Genomic DNA, 15505 nt, shown 5'->3' on the forward strand with positions numbered 1-15505 from the left:
TGCTCGGGTGATTTACTGACCGCAAACTAATTCTCAAAAATGTCTCCGCACGGGGTCCAATACGACGTTTGGGGATTCTTTGTCTTGAGGACCGGGTTTTGAACGCAGGTCGTCTGATGCACCGAATAGTTTCCTGCTCCAATGTCTTGCTGCATGGAGTTGAAGTTGTACTTGCGGGGCTTCACCTGGGCGCACATCTCTTGTGTATTCAGCGGTGTGCTACCCAAACTAATCCTTCCCGTCTCGTCCTGCTCTTTGTGGATCCGGTCATACCTCTTTGCAATGCTCTGAACTCTCCCTGCAGTTGCCAAAACTGGACCCTCCGGGACTGTTAGGTCTCCCACACCCGCAAACTTCGTTGTGTGAGTCTTGCATTGCGGTCGTAGGTTAAACGTTATGTCGAGCTTTTCTGTGCGCTGCTTCACTGGAGCTGGCTGCTCGTAATACTTGGGCGCTGTGTCCTTAAGTGTCCGCGAAAAGTCCTTGTCGTGCTCATCGGCCGGGCAACCGTGCCTTTGGGTGCGAGTCGTATTTGCATAGCCACTCATTTTGAGAGCTCCAGTGGAGTTGACAAAATCATTTTCGCGTAGGTTGTCCTCTTCCGTATGGTAGTAGCGCATTCCCTCCTCAAAATTCGTGTCCTGCGGGATTTTTTGAATTATAGATATTTAAGGATCAATAATTGGCGCACAAGGTACCTTGGATTCCATTCGGCGCTGCCGATCATGGCGGCTCCGTGTTTGTTAAGGGATTCGGCTTACTAAGTGACACTAATCTTGCACTAAACCGATCTTCATGGCGCTGCATGCTTGACAAAATCTGTTCGGCGTCAATTGTAAGACATCGGTTCAATGGGCTTTCAAGCTTCTCTCTGGAGTACCGCGCGCCTATCTCTGAAAGCCTTGTATAACAAGGGCTAGCACTTCTTGCGGAGTCACCTTCTGTGACAGTTTGAGGCCCTGCAATAGGAAACAGTGGGCGACATGTTGCTAATCCTTTCTGAACTGGGGCCTTTTCATCAAATAGCGATGCTGTCTTCTTTTGTATCGACCTCTGAAACTGAGTTACTTGTGACCCTGGCTTTGGACGCGCAGGGATCGTAAAGGACTCACGATCGTCGACCTCAACATCCTGAATCTCCCTGCTCTGCCTTTCAATTGACAAGCGGTATTTGGACCATCCATCTGCACTCTGTCCGCTGGCCCTTGGCGCCCTTTTTGCCCAGTCCTTAACAATAAGGGATTGATTTCGGATGTTTCTTTTGGTTTCCTCTTGACGCATCAGAAAGGCCAATCTAGACTCTCTGCGCCTCTCTGCCAAGTGCTGTAAATATTGCGCCTCCTCTGGATCAAGGAAAAGACTAGAGTAAAAGGGACGTACATTCCCATCTACTATGCGTTTCATTTCGCGGGACAGTGGCTGCACATGGTCTCCCTGAGTGTAATGAGGCTGCATGGCACCACTGACACCGCTAGATGTCAGATCTGTCGCCTTAAATTGGAGGTTTTTGTTATACATTTTACATCCTGAGTTCACTCCACTAACCAGTCAATTCCAGTGCTACTCCGCTAAGTTTCCTGTCTATAGGCGCGCTTCTGAATTCATACAAGCAAGCTCCTTTAATCCCTGACCATACCAGGAGACAGAAATAGGTCACTCATGCGAACCGCCGCGCTGGACGGCCTCTCTCACTCAGTTTCAATGCTTCGGTGCCGCGTATCTCTGGCGAAAACGGAAGAAGGCGGGCACCCCAGCACCCGACCCTCTGCGCCTTTGTAGGATGAGCGGTACCACAGGCATGAAAGGAGGGGCCCTCACACCCACCGCCTCAGTGAAACTCCCTGCTGAAGAGAGCATGCTGCAGTGACGGGCCCCAAGATGGCTGACGTTATCAGTAAAACTCTCCCTAACTGAGTCGCTTAAAGAATACAGAAACGGCTCACGAACGCGCCACTTCGTCGACGGGACTACGCCTCTAGGAACCTCCCGACTTGTCTCCGTTACGTTGTCCACGGCGCCAAAGGCTGTGAGCGGCATCCCTGCATCTCCCGTTTGAAGAGCTTTTCCACGGGTAAGGAGCTCGAGCGATACATTTGGAAGCGTCTCTCCCGCCTCGGGCCCTCTCTACGCAGCCTCATTCGTCAAGCAATGCCCCAGTCGAAGGCCCCCTGTTGCCCTTCCATGCCTTTGTGATCGGCTAGTATTTCAGATCATACTACACCAAACCCTGGTGTCCAAGTGCAGGCGTTCCACATGGGCCACCACTGTTGCCTGTTATCCCCTCCAGTAAAGACGACGCTAGACCGGAGCACCTTCAAGCTCCTTGGAAGTCTTCAGATACAGCTCTTAGTTCTCGTCGCCAGAGTCACATCTGATTAGGATTAGCAAAGATGAAAACCAGAACGCCATTACCATAACCAGGGCATGATAGAACTGGGTGGCCTCTACCATGCAGCAGGAAACAGATCCGTTCTCTCTGTGTCTTGTGCTCCCAGAAAAAACGGAACTCTCTATCACCAGCTGTCCCGGGTTCAGTCACAAATCCAAGGGATGCATAGATCACGACTCGTACCGATACACTGTGGATGCTGCAGCTCTCACAAAGAAGATGTCTCGACGCCATAACAAGAGCAGAGACCTCATGTGCACACATGAGCACCTGATAAAGGGTGTAGAGCTGATGCACGTCTTAGCTGAGAGATTGGGTGCGTTTCTGAGCACGCTGGCTGACATCAGATCGAGGGAATCCTACCTGTTCGCTGATCTAAATGCGTCAACCTAGGACGGCGCCCAGGAAGCATCTAGCCGAAGCAGAACACCCCATGTTGAGCGGCACCAGATGACAGTCACTCAAGCATGAGCAGGACGAGCATCTGCCCGCTCTGCACAAAACTCACTGGAGCCAGAGCTGTCCAAATGTACTGCGGCACAGACAGCAAGTGCAAGGTGCTACTGCGCGAAAGGATGGAGATGGCAGAGGAGATGCACCTCGTCACACTGTGGACCGCTACATGAGCAACACCCACCAGAAGGTTCCGAACAAGAATAGGCCACCGAGCGCATGAAGGACCCCCGGCGAAGAGTAGCTGCCGCCCCATGGGGCTCCTCTCCCACGGGCCCCCTCGACCCGGACTCCTCAGAGGGGATCAGGGTAGCGTACGGGCTGCACCCTGGAGGGACACGAGCCCCCTGTTCTGCAGCCAGCGGAGAGCACGGGCATCTCTCCCAAGGTAACTGACGACGAGATGACCCGGGGGTCCGTCCATGGGTTCTCGAGGTCTCCTGGACCTCGCCTAGATCTGCGTACTGGAGGTCCTCATCCCCAAGAACGAGGCAAGCATAACCTGTGGAGCGACCACGACGGCTCTTCACAGATACTGCCGGGCCATCTGAAGTCTCAGGCACTGGACACTGGGGCCTGCATGCACATATAGTATGCGCTCGTATGCGCACACGAGACTGAGGAAGCCAGGCGGTCTCGCTCGATTACAGGGCGCCCTCAACAGCAGCCCCGGTCCTGCACAGTCTCGATCAGGGGAACGTGCCCCTCGCTCTAAGGAGCTACACGAGACCTTCCTCTGGCCACAGCACACATGGACTCAGTCCCGTGCAGTGTTCCTCAGGGACCCTCTAGGTATGCTCCTATGCTGCGCTGGACGGAACGCGCTCACTAAGCAGCTGAAGGAGGTGCCCCCTCAGTGCCTGCGCCGACGACGTACTGATCCTGCGCGACGACAACAACGAGGCAATGAGGTTGGCAAACCCACGGACTGACGATCAACACAGACAACTTAAGAGCACCGAGGGGGTAGGAGGGCTCCTTCCTGGGTGTCCGGTCTCGAGGAGCGGCTACCCACGGCCTCCAAGGAGATAGAGAGGGTAACGAAAAGGTTGCAACTGTGTCAATCGCCCACCACCCAAGCCAAGCTGATCTGGATAGACTCACCACGCGACCCCTACGGATCCCTCGGAGGGCAGGCCTGCCCTCTGGACGCCCGGCTCGAGCAACAGCGGACCGAGCTCCTGGCTACGCAGGACAGCGGCAGTCGGGAGTCCACCACAAGCAGCTGCGCGGTGCTTGACACCTCGACGTGAGACGTGGCACATGGGCAGGCTGCCAGCGGGACAGCCTCGTGGTGAGCAACGCATCGTACACGAAACGTGCCCTGGTCGCTCCGATGCTTCAGATAACGCCTCTCGGAGAGCTGTGACCGGGCCAGCCTCTCCGGCTGAACGACTCATGGCTCCACGTACACTCTGCGGTACGGATGGGTGCAGACCACACCAGCCGAGCCGGCACACTGCACAGGGTGTGGACCTGCGAGTGTGTACTGGCTGCTGACCACCTGGCACCACAGGTGCACTGCGGTTCATGAGCAGAAGGGCGAGCCGGGCGTCTCCTCCGCGCCAACCAGGGGTCGACATGAGGGTCCACGGGCACACGCTATAATCCAGGAGGACGCATGGCGAACGCACCCCGACGGTAGGATCGATGGTCCACTCCATGAGGAGGCGAGAAGGAACCCGAGTCGGCATTCCGAGGCCATGACACATGCGATCTTCGTCGTGGAGCACTACACCCTCAAGGCCAGACCGCCACGACTTGCGACAGGGCCCTGGGGCAGCGGTACCCACCAGGCGCCAGGCAGCAGCCGGCCCCATGGAGGTTGAGCAAAGGAAGGGAGAAGTCCATCGAAGGCGCTGTGGAAAACTAGCAACAGCACGAAAGGGAGCCAAACAACATTAAACCTCTTCTTTTCCCATCAGAGCTGGACGGAGTCTGAATTTCGAATGTCGGATTTTGGATGGTAAACAAGGAAGGACCTATCTGATGAGGTGGCGGATCGCGCGATGGACTTACTCGGACAGCGGCTAGCAAACCAGCCTCGGTGAAACAGAGAGTAACTCTTGGAACTATCTACAATATGGGATACATGTACTGACACGGCAATCCACTTGATAGGGACGAATCCATAGGCAGTTACGGCCCAGAATAGGGTAAACTACAAGTGGATACCGTTGTTTCGTAAAGGAAAGTTTACCTAACTCCTTGGATTTTATTAACTGCTCTATCTTACACAAGTTGCGCAGGAGTCCCAGTCAGCTACAGCGTTATATAATCTACCGTGTGCTTGGAGCCAGAATTCGAAGCCATATATACACTAAGCACTGTGTGCTACAAACTAATTATACAGAGTAAGAAGGGTACAACCACCCAGCGGAGCATATACTCTGACTACGGTGAGCTATAAACAAGATAATGTGAATTATAAAATATTTACCGTCACACACATTCCGTTTACAGCAATTAAAACAAAAATGTCTTTAGCCAAACTCGATGATGGGCGTAGCAGTCTTGAAGCTGGTGGTAGGTCGAGCGTAGAAGCCCGTCTCTTAGATGGAGAGGCTGACCTTGCATGGGCTATCGTGAATGGGCACAAAGAGATAATGAGGGTACTTTCAAAGTACGTTGGCTGGACTGACCTCATTTGTGCCGCTGCTCTTGGGAGCGTGAACAGGGTCATGGAGCACCTTGATGAGTGTGAAGAAAGGGACGTCAATGGTAGGACAGCCCTTATGTGGGCTGCTATGAACGGGCATAAAGAGGTAGTGGAGATGTTAGTGGAGTATGGAAAGAAGATGGTTGATGACCAGGGTCATACTGCTCTGTACTACGCTCTCAAGGGTGGGTCTCTTGAGATTGCCAAAATACTTATACCTCACGAAAACCCAACCGATGAGAACGGCATCACGGCGCTCATGCGGGCTGCTACCGATAGAGACGCCGAAATGGTGGAATTGCTTATACCACTCCAGAAGGGAATGAAGGATAAGGACGACAACACAGCGTTCGTGCATGCCCTCAAAAACAAACATACGGACATCGCTCTGCTTCTCCGCGGACATGAATCCCCCTCGTGGACTCCCTTGATGTGTGCTGCTTTCATCGGTGATGTCAAAGTAGCCAGAAGATATTTATCTAGCAAAGATGAGAAGAATAATGATGGTAACACTGCGTTAGTACTTGCTGCGAGGGCAGGACATAGAGATATCGTAGAGCTTATTGATCCTATTGATGAGAACGGCATCACGGCGCTCATGCGAGCTGTTGGTAGAAATGACGTGGAGGCTGTAAAAGCACTCTTACCCATCCAGAGGGGAAGAAAAACATACAAAGAGGTCACAATAAGCGGATGGTACATGCGCAAAGGAACAGCTCTGATGATGGCTGCGGCACATGGATACGCAGAAATAGTAGAACTGCTAGCAGAGCACGAAAAGGGAGAGAAAGTAGGCGGTTGGACCGCTCTCATATTCGCGGCACGGTGCAATCGTTCCAATGACCCCCTGGTGGACTATTCTAAGTGCGTTGAGCTCCTGGTAAAGCACGAGGGCGACATTTCAGGGTGGACGGATCTCATATATGCCGCTTACCGTGGCGATATTGACGCAGTCAGAAACAACCTTCATATGAAGGGAAGCCAGGATGCTGGTGGGTGGACAGCGCTTATGTATGCAGCAGCACGAGGGCACGAAGCGATTGTAGAGCTGCTCAAGCAAGAAACTCGTATGAAGAATAACGATCATCAGACTGCCCTCATGTGGGCAGCACGCAATGATCATCCAGAGTGCGTCAGGCTCCTAATGAAGGACGAAGGCGGCATGCAAACGACCAAGGGCTGGACCGCCCTTATGAACGCAGCATATAGCAACACCGTGGAGTGTGCAAGGCTTCTTAAGGAAACCGAGAAAGATCTGAAGACAACCTGCAGCTGCCATGGTCACTCGCCTGGTACCACTGCTCTCGACATCGCTAAGAAGAAGGATCACAAAGAGATAGTAGACATCCTTTCAAGCTGATCCCAGAGTGAATGACAGACCCTTTTGCTGCACTCCACGCTAGTTATGGATCGTACATTATCTCTCTTGATGTCTAGTGGTACTCTACGCGTTTACTCTCTGTTTCACCGAGGCTGGTTTGCTAGCCGCTGTCCGAGTAAGTCCATCGCGCGATCCGCCACCTCATCAGATAGGTCCTTCCTTGTTTACCATCCAAAATCCGACATTCGAAATTCAGACTCCGTCCAGCTCTGATGGGAAAAGAAGAGGTTTAATGTTGTTTGGCTCCCTTTCGTGCTGTTGCTAGTTTTCCACAGCGCCTTCGATGGACTTCTCCCTTCCTTTGCTCAACCTCCATGGGGCCGGCTGCTGCCTGGCGCCTGGTGGGTACCGCTGCCCCAGGGCCCTGTCGCAAGTCGTGGCGGTCTGGCCTTGAGGGTGTAGTGCTCCACGACGAAGATCGCATGTGTCATGGCCTCGGAATGCCGACTCGGGTTCCTTCTCGCCTCCTCATGGAGTGGACCATCGATCCTACCGTCGGGGTGCGTTCGCCATGCGTCCTCCTGGATTATAGCGTGTGCCCGTGGACCCTCATGTCGACCCCTGGTTGGCGCGGAGGAGACGCCCGGCTCGCCCTTCTGCTCATGAACCGCAGTGCACCTGTGGTGCCAGGTGGTCAGCAGCCAGTACACACTCGCAGGTCCACACCCTGTGCAGTGTGCCGGCTCGGCTGGTGTGGTCTGCACCCATCCGTACCGCAGAGTGTACGTGGAGCCATGAGTCGTTCAGCCGGAGAGGCTGGCCCGGTCACAGCTCTCCGAGAGGCGTTATCTGAAGCATCGGAGCGACCAGGGCACGTTTCGTGTACGATGCGTTGCTCACCACGAGGCTGTCCCGCTGGCAGCCTGCCCATGTGCCACGTCTCACGTCGAGGTGTCAAGCACCGCGCAGCTGCTTGTGGTGGACTCCCGACTGCCGCTGTCCTGCGTAGCCAGGAGCTCGGTCCGCTGTTGCTCGAGCCGGGCGTCCAGAGGGCAGGCCTGCCCTCCGAGGGATCCGTAGGGGTCGCGTGGTGAGTCTATCCAGATCAGCTTGGCTTGGGTGGTGGGCGATTGACACAGTTGCAACCTTTTCGTTACCCTCTCTATCTCCTTGGAGGCCGTGGGTAGCCGCTCCTCGAGACCGGACACCCAGGAAGGAGCCCTCCTACCCCCTCGGTGCTCTTAAGTTGTCTGTGTTGATCGTCAGTCCGTGGGTTTGCCAACCTCATTGCCTCGTTGTTGTCGTCGCGCAGGATCAGTACGTCGTCGGCGCAGGCACTGAGGGGGCACCTCCTTCAGCTGCTTAGTGAGCGCGTTCCGTCCAGCGCAGCATAGGAGCATACCTAGAGGGTCCCTGAGGAACACTGCACGGGACTGAGTCCATGTGTGCTGTGGCCAGAGGAAGGTCTCGTGTAGCTCCTTAGAGCGAGGGGCACGTTCCCCTGATCGAGACTGTGCAGGACCGGGGCTGCTGTTGAGGGCGCCCTGTAATCGAGCGAGACCGCCTGGCTTCCTCAGTCTCGTGTGCGCATACGAGCGCATACTATATGTGCATGCAGGCCCCAGTGTCCAGTGCCTGAGACTTCAGATGGCCCGGCAGTATCTGTGAAGAGCCGTCGTGGTCGCTCCACAGGTTATGCTTGCCTCGTTCTTGGGGATGAGGACCTCCAGTACGCAGATCTAGGCGAGGTCCAGGAGACCTCGAGAACCCATGGACGGACCCCCGGGTCATCTCGTCGTCAGTTACCTTGGGAGAGATGCCCGTGCTCTCCGCTGGCTGCAGAACAGGGGGCTCGTGTCCCTCCAGGGTGCAGCCCGTACGCTACCCTGATCCCCTCTGAGGAGTCCGGGTCGAGGGGGCCCGTGGGAGAGGAGCCCCATGGGGCGGCAGCTACTCTTCGCCGGGGGTCCTTCATGCGCTCGGTGGCCTATTCTTGTTCGGAACCTTCTGGTGGGTGTTGCTCATGTAGCGGTCCACAGTGTGACGAGGTGCATCTCCTCTGCCATCTCCATCCTTTCGCGCAGTAGCACCTTGCACTTGCTGTCTGTGCCGCAGTACATTTGGACAGCTCTGGCTCCAGTGAGTTTTGTGCAGAGCGGGCAGATGCTCGTCCTGCTCATGCTTGAGTGACTGTCATCTGGTGCCGCTCAACATGGGGTGTTCTGCTTCGGCTAGATGCTTCCTGGGCGCCGTCCTAGGTTGACGCATTTAGATCAGCGAACAGGTAGGATTCCCTCGATCTGATGTCAGCCAGCGTGCTCAGAAACGCACCCAATCTCTCAGCTAAGACGTGCATCAGCTCTACACCCTTTATCAGGTGCTCATGTGTGCACATGAGGTCTCTGCTCTTGTTATGGCGTCGAGACATCTTCTTTGTGAGAGCTGCAGCATCCACAGTGTATCGGTACGAGTCGTGATCTATGCATCCCTTGGATTTGTGACTGAACCCGGGACAGCTGGTGATAGAGAGTTCCGTTTTTTCTGGGAGCACAAGACACAGAGAGAACGGATCTGTTTCCTGCTGCATGGTAGAGGCCACCCAGTTCTATCATGCCCTGGTTATGGTAATGGCGTTCTGGTTTTCATCTTTGCTAATCCTAATCAGATGTGACTCTGGCGACGAGAACTAAGAGCTGTATCTGAAGACTTCCAAGGAGCTTGAAGGTGCTCCGGTCTAGCGTCGTCTTTACTGGAGGGGATAACAGGCAACAGTGGTGGCCCATGTGGAACGCCTGCACTTGGACACCAGGGTTTGGTGTAGTATGATCTGAAATACTAGCCGATCACAAAGGCATGGAAGGGCAACAGGGGGCCTTCGACTGGGGCATTGCTTGACGAATGAGGCTGCGTAGAGAGGGCCCGAGGCGGGAGAGACGCTTCCAAATGTATCGCTCGAGCTCCTTACCCGTGGAAAAGCTCTTCAAACGGGAGATGCAGGGATGCCGCTCACAGCCTTTGGCGCCGTGGACAACGTAACGGAGACAAGTCGGGAGGTTCCTAGAGGCGTAGTCCCGTCGACGAAGTGGCGCGTTCGTGAGCCGTTTCTGTATTCTTTAAGCGACTCAGTTAGGGAGAGTTTTACTGATAACGTCAGCCATCTTGGGGCCCGTCACTGCAGCATGCTCTCTTCAGCAGGGAGTTTCACTGAGGCGGTGGGTGTGAGGGCCCCTCCTTTCATGCCTGTGGTACCGCTCATCCTACAAAGGCGCAGAGGGTCGGGTGCTGGGGTGCCCGCCTTCTTCCGTTTTCGCCAGAGATACGCGGCACCGAAGCATTGAAACTGAGTGAGAGAGGCCGTCCAGCGCGGCGGTTCGCATGAGGAATTTATTCTGACAGCATTGAAATTCTTCTACAGGGGAGACCTCCTCCACTTCCACAGGATGCCCGTGGAGAGCGGCGCAGACGGCCCCCGCTCTGTCGGCACGTGCGAGCTGGCCCCTTCGACACACACGTTCTGCGCCCTGTACGAGACAGAGGGGGCCTTGCGGTGCGTCTTCACGGCCGTGGACAGGGTGCGCCTGTTCCTCTGCATGGCGAGCACGCAGGTGAGTTCCGGCCGTCGTGCTGGGGTCGGGGGGAAGTCGCAGAGGGACCAGGAGGGGAAGCCTCGAACGGGTTAGCACCGCATAGGACTTCCTTCCATTGCCTAAAACACGCAAGGGTGCACGCGTCCACCCACTGAGCAGGCAGATGAGGCGATGACTGATGGCAGGGTGGCCAAGACTCACTTCTGCCCTCGGCCGAGCGACACATGAAATGAAGAGCGTTTGCATCTTAAACAGATAGATATTGTGTTTTTGCGAGGCGTCTTGTCTGGGCGGTTTTGGGTTGGAGGGGCTAGAGTTATTATTTGTGCGAGGGTTGTCATGCTCTAGTGGAAGAAAGAATACAACTCGAGATATGATTGATTCTAGAAGAGTCAACCCCAGTGAATACACATCTCCCAAAGCATCAAGAGACGTGGGTGTTACACTTTCTTGTCGGTCAAAGAGGGAACCATTAGTAGAGAGGAAATCATAGCATCTGAGCGTCGATTCAGGCGCCCTGTACACGAGGGTGCACGTTGTTCCCGTTGAAATGGGGGAGTAGTGATCGGCGGAAAGAACCTCAGGCTCAGCGTAGTTAGCAGAAGCACTTGGAGAGGAATAAACACAATACTTAGCCATCCCCAGGTCTGCAAGAAAAGCAGAGCCGTTGCCATCCAGAAGAATGTTCGACGGCTTGACGTCTCTGTGTGCGATCCCCAGTCTGTGAAGGTTCCGAAGACAAGTAACCACAGAGTGCCAGAAGAACACCATCTGGGACAGTGTAAAGCTGCTTACTAAGTTGTACGTTCGGAACCTTTCACAGTCGTGTGGATAGAGCGGAGTGACAAGGCAGATTAGCGAAGAGCAGTTCTCGAAATGCTTCGCAAAGGGTAAGTCTTTCGTTGTATCATCGAGTCGTAATTTGAAGCTCGAGATAAGATCGATTGCAGGATTCTTAAAAGGCTGGCCGCCAGCCGTAACCTGAGCCAGGTATGCGAGTAAGGTCACTTCACGCAGCACCAGATGGTTGAAAACGCCTGAAATGCCGACAGCCTTGAGAGCAACAGGTTTGCCCGTCTCCTTATCTATCCCCTTGTAGATCGTGCCGTACGCGCCTGCTCCGAGGTACCCTGTGGGTGACCAGTCGATCGCATACCGCTCGAGGGAAGAGGGGATGGTCGGCTGTGGCTCGGTCATCAAAACAAGGGAAAGTGCCGGGGCCGGGAATCGAACCCGGACCGATCGGACGACAACCGAGCGCGCTAGACCGTTACGCCACCCCAGCCAGGGAGGAAACAAATTAAAGATTATATAAAATATTTGGTTTAATAGAAATTATTTGTAATAGAGTATTTGTAATTTTATTGGTTTATCCTAACTTTTTCTGACAATCGTTCACTCCCTAAAATAGACACCTTTTAGGCACTAGCATCGTAAACGGTGCAGGACATAAGATCTAACATGCGTTGAAAGTTTCATCACACTAAATCTTCATAACCAACAAACTGGACAAAGTTCTTTTTGGAACTATTTAACTATCTGTCCAGTGCCTTAAAAAGATTTACTCTTCATTGCTATTGCCAAATTCAGGGTAATTCTAGCATTATACTCTGTACAACTCGGTCTCTTGCCAGATAAACATATTTACTATCGGCAATAACTTTGCTAGGTTACATGTAATATAGCGAATGTTTATCGTACAATAATTGAAATTAGGCCTGTTGTCCACAAAAGTAATTTATTCTTAAAGTTACTCATTCTCTTCTAATGGAGTACTGTGCACACAGTTCCTCTCTACTTATAAAAAGTTGACATTTGGATGCAACAACATCTTAACCAGCCTTGTAGAAAGAATCTCTATGTATGAAGCACTTCTAAGAAATGTATTATAGTAACAACTTAAATAACATCAGACCTGTTTTAGTGTTTACCGTTGTGTTAGTCAATATTTTTATAACCATAAACAATTCTAGAGCAATTCTCCACGACAATATACCGCAGACTTCATAAGTGGTAACTATAAATTTATTCTACAATGGCACTACTACGGTTTTAAAGAAAATTGCTTCCTCATGAAACTTACTGACTGGTTAGAAACAAAACTATTTATCATTAATTGATAATCATTAGAACTCCAGGCAGTATCTTTCAAATAACTCCCCGTTGCTTCTAATATATAGTGAGGGAATATTTACCACTTGTAAGATTATTTGAAAAGTTCATTAAATAGCACTTCCAATATCAGCATCTCTTACATTGAATAAATTTAGATGTTATTTGAACAGAAAATTATCTTTAAACTTACTATTAATAGTCATCATATAGTGCTAAAAGCAATGGAGACAAGGATATCTGATAGAGGAGCGTCATGTATGAGTTTCTATATGTGGTGCCGCTGAGGCTTGTCGCGGTGCGGTCCAGAAATCTCACGGGCAAGCCTCGCTCAGTCCCTGACCAGCTCGGAGACGAAGGTTGGCTGCGGGCGTGCACATCGATCTTTTCGAGGTTTTCTTACGGGCTCGCTGGTCTACTAGGGTGCCTCTCCCTGTTCTCCCTTCACGATTGGCGAAGCTCTGGTCTTTGTTGTCATTCTCAATACTGTCCATGTAGATCAGCAGCAGCTAACGGGGCCCTCTCCACTGGCTGGGATTCCACTCGGTTGTGTGTCCAGTCTTGCGCCCCCTTTCGGTCGTTGTCGACAGGTCCCAGGGATGGATTCATTCGGTTGTCAGAAGTAGGATGACAGGAGGCGGTCGCTCTGGGTGGCCAGGCTTTCGGCCCGGTCGCGTCTGATCAGCTTCGTCAGGTGCTCGTTCGCCTCTGCAGCCATGTGGGCGATGGCGAAGGCAGCCCGGACAGAGAGCTTCTCGACGTCCACGTGGAGCTCCTCGAGGTGCCTCTTGGACCTGGGGTGGAGGGATCCGTCCGTCTCATAGATGATCGGGAGCGTCCCGTCCCTGTACTTCTTGGCCTTCTCGCTGTGGTATCCATCTGGCGGGGCTGGATGACACCCACGTCCACTGCCTTGCACTTGTCGACGAGCCAGATGTCGGGCTTCTGGTTCTGGTCGCTGAGGTGGCTGTGGGTCTTGACTTCCAGCTCCGGTTGAGCTTCCCCGAGACGCGGAGGTACAGGTACGCGACGATCATGTTGTGCCTCGTGGTCGAGGGTCTGCCGTGTGGCAGCCCGGGCAGGTGCCTCTTGTCTGCGCCATGATCGAGCCATCTCTCTCCTTCAGGGCCCTTTCCTCCTCGGTCAGCACGCCGCCGCTCTGTCCGGAAGCTGATGTGTGCGCGTGAGGAGGCGGTTGAAGTAGGTCCCCTTCCCCTGCAGTGCCTGGCCGCCCACCGACAGCTCCACCGGGTCCCTGGTCCCCTTGTTGACGTCCGGGGAGGCCCATGCCCTCCGCAGCTCGTCGTGGCAGAGCCCCGGCATGAGCAGGCCCAGGCCGCTCTTCTCCTTCGGGTACGCCAGGAAGTCGACCAGGCGATCGCAGCTTCTGCTGGTTAGCTTGTTGAAGCCTTGTGCGACGTCTGTCGAGCTCCTCGTAGTCCGCCTTGTCCGATGTCATCTCGACCAGGGGGGCGTAGTTCACCATCGGGACCACGCAGAGTGACAGCAGGATGAGCTTCTGGTGGGTGGTTATGGGGGCAGTCTCGGCACCTGCGATGGCCTTTGGTGCGGGACTGGCTGGAGTGGGGGACACCGGGTGGCTGAGGAAGGTCACCTCCTCGCCCGCCATGGTGGACTTGCATTTGTCGCTCCTTATCGTCAGGTCCATAGCCTGCTGTACTATTGCGCCTGCTGGGTAGGCCTCATCGTGGAGCGCCACGATGTCGTCTGCATAGGCAAGGAAGGCGATGCCTCTCTCCGTGAGGCGTCTCAGAGGCGCTCGATGGCCATGCAGAAGAGGAGCGTGCTGAGCGGGTCGTCCTGGGGGACGCCGCAGACCCCGCACTTCACGTCCTTGCTGTGCCTCAGGTCGAGGAAGTTCCTGATGTAGTCGACCAGGACCTTCGGGATGCCCGCCTCGTTCAGGGCTCTGACGACCTCTGCCCTCGGGAGCGAGTTGAAGGCCTTCTTTGTGTCGAGGGAGACGGCGTGCACCTGTCCTGCTGATGAGCTCGTGGGCCCTCCTCATGCCTACCGCGTATGCGTTCTGCATGAAGGCGATCTGTTCGCACGAGAGGTAGTTGGCATGCTTGATCAGCCGCTTCAGCAGGACGCGGTGGAAGATGTTTGTCACCGTCTCGCCATCGCGATCGGACGGTATCCGTCGGACTCCTTCGGGATGAGGATCGCCCGGAACTCGAACATGGCCATCACGTCGGACATCGCCTCGGGGTGGGTGGTCAGCTCGTTGTACGCCTGCGTGAGGTACTTCACGAAGTCGTCGTTCTGCTTCCTCGCTTTGAGCTGGACCGCCCGAGGCCTTCTTGTTGAGGGTCCCAACAGGGCCTTCCTCATTTCTTCTTCGGTTGCCGGCTCCAGCCCGTTGAGCTCATCGATGGAGGGTAGTCAAGGCTAACGTAGCCTTCGGGGGGACGCACGGGTGTAACGCGCTGAGGGCGGCCTTGGCTTTCTCCGGCTTGATGTCAACCATGGGCGTATCATCAAGGGCGCGGAGAGCCTTGGCAACTGCTCCGAAGCTCAGCGCGTTACTCACCCTGTTTGCTATCCGGCGCCTCGCCTTCTCGGGGTCTGGGTCTGCCTTACTCTGGGACTGCTCCGTGGTGTTGCTTGAGTCCTCCAGGCCTCCTACCAGGGCGTTCAGGCCCCTGATTGCGGGGAGCGCGACCCCAGTCCCGGGCTGCTCGATGCTCGCGATCATGCGCGCACCCTGGTGGATGAGCATGGCAGCTGTCTGGTTCGGTATGTGGGACGGAAGGATCGGTTTGTCGTCGCCCGGTACTCTGTGTCTGTCGTTGTTTGCTTCTCTTAGATGCTCGGTTGGTTGCTTGGCACCCTCGCACGGTAGGCCACAGAGCCAGCGTGTGTGTCCTGCCGAGAGGGCAAACGTCTTCGGAGTGGTCTCCCAAGTAGAACCTCACGATTGCTCTCTGGGGCCCGGAGGTACGATCTTGCGTTCATGATGT

The 15505-nt window shown here is 54.4% G+C and overlaps 4 protein-coding genes, 1 non-coding gene and 1 pseudogene across 5 annotated transcripts; 1 reads left to right on the forward strand and 5 right to left on the reverse strand.

Annotated features, from left to right (window-relative positions):
- Positions 1–26: 26 nt before the first annotated feature.
- GL50803_003934 (uncharacterized protein) lies at positions 27–620 on the reverse strand (the record flags this gene model as incomplete). Its single annotated transcript, XM_001708840.1, has 1 exon — positions 27–620. The coding sequence occupies one exon, from the start codon at positions 618–620 to the stop codon at positions 27–29; it is 594 nt and encodes a 197-aa protein (XP_001708892.1).
- A 103-nt stretch (positions 621–723) lies between these two features.
- On the reverse strand, positions 724–1455 carry GL50803_0013495 (uncharacterized protein; the record flags this gene model as incomplete). The annotated part of the gene is made up of 1 exon (XM_038045720.1): positions 724–1455. One exon carries the CDS (start codon positions 1453–1455, stop codon positions 724–726), a length of 732 nt encoding a protein of 243 aa, XP_037902272.1.
- A 3864-nt stretch (positions 1456–5319) lies between these two features.
- On the forward strand, positions 5320–6861 carry GL50803_00137703 (Ankyrin repeat protein 1; the record flags this gene model as incomplete). The annotated part of the gene is made up of 1 exon (XM_001708837.1): positions 5320–6861. The coding sequence occupies one exon, from the start codon at positions 5320–5322 to the stop codon at positions 6859–6861; it is 1542 nt and encodes a 513-aa protein (XP_001708889.1).
- Positions 6862–10079: 3218 nt separating this feature from the next.
- GL50803_00137702 (Kinase) lies at positions 10080–11606 on the reverse strand (the record flags this gene model as incomplete). The annotated part of the gene is made up of 1 exon (XM_001708834.1): positions 10080–11606. One exon carries the CDS (start codon positions 11604–11606, stop codon positions 10080–10082), a length of 1527 nt encoding a protein of 508 aa, XP_001708886.1.
- A 15-nt stretch (positions 11607–11621) lies between these two features.
- Positions 11622–11694, reverse strand: GL50803_00t0012. The gene has a single exon. It is a non-coding gene; the product is annotated as a tRNA-Asp (tRNA).
- A 1860-nt stretch (positions 11695–13554) lies between these two features.
- Positions 13555–15264, reverse strand: GL50803_0060315 (Reverse transcriptase, putative; annotated as a pseudogene).
- Between the last annotated feature and the right edge of the window lie 241 nt (positions 15265–15505).

Source organism: Giardia intestinalis, chromosome 5 (genome assembly GCF_000002435.2).
Source record: "Giardia intestinalis strain WB C6 chromosome 5, whole genome shotgun sequence".
Lineage (NCBI taxonomy): Eukaryota > Fornicata > Diplomonadida > Hexamitidae > Giardia > Giardia duodenalis.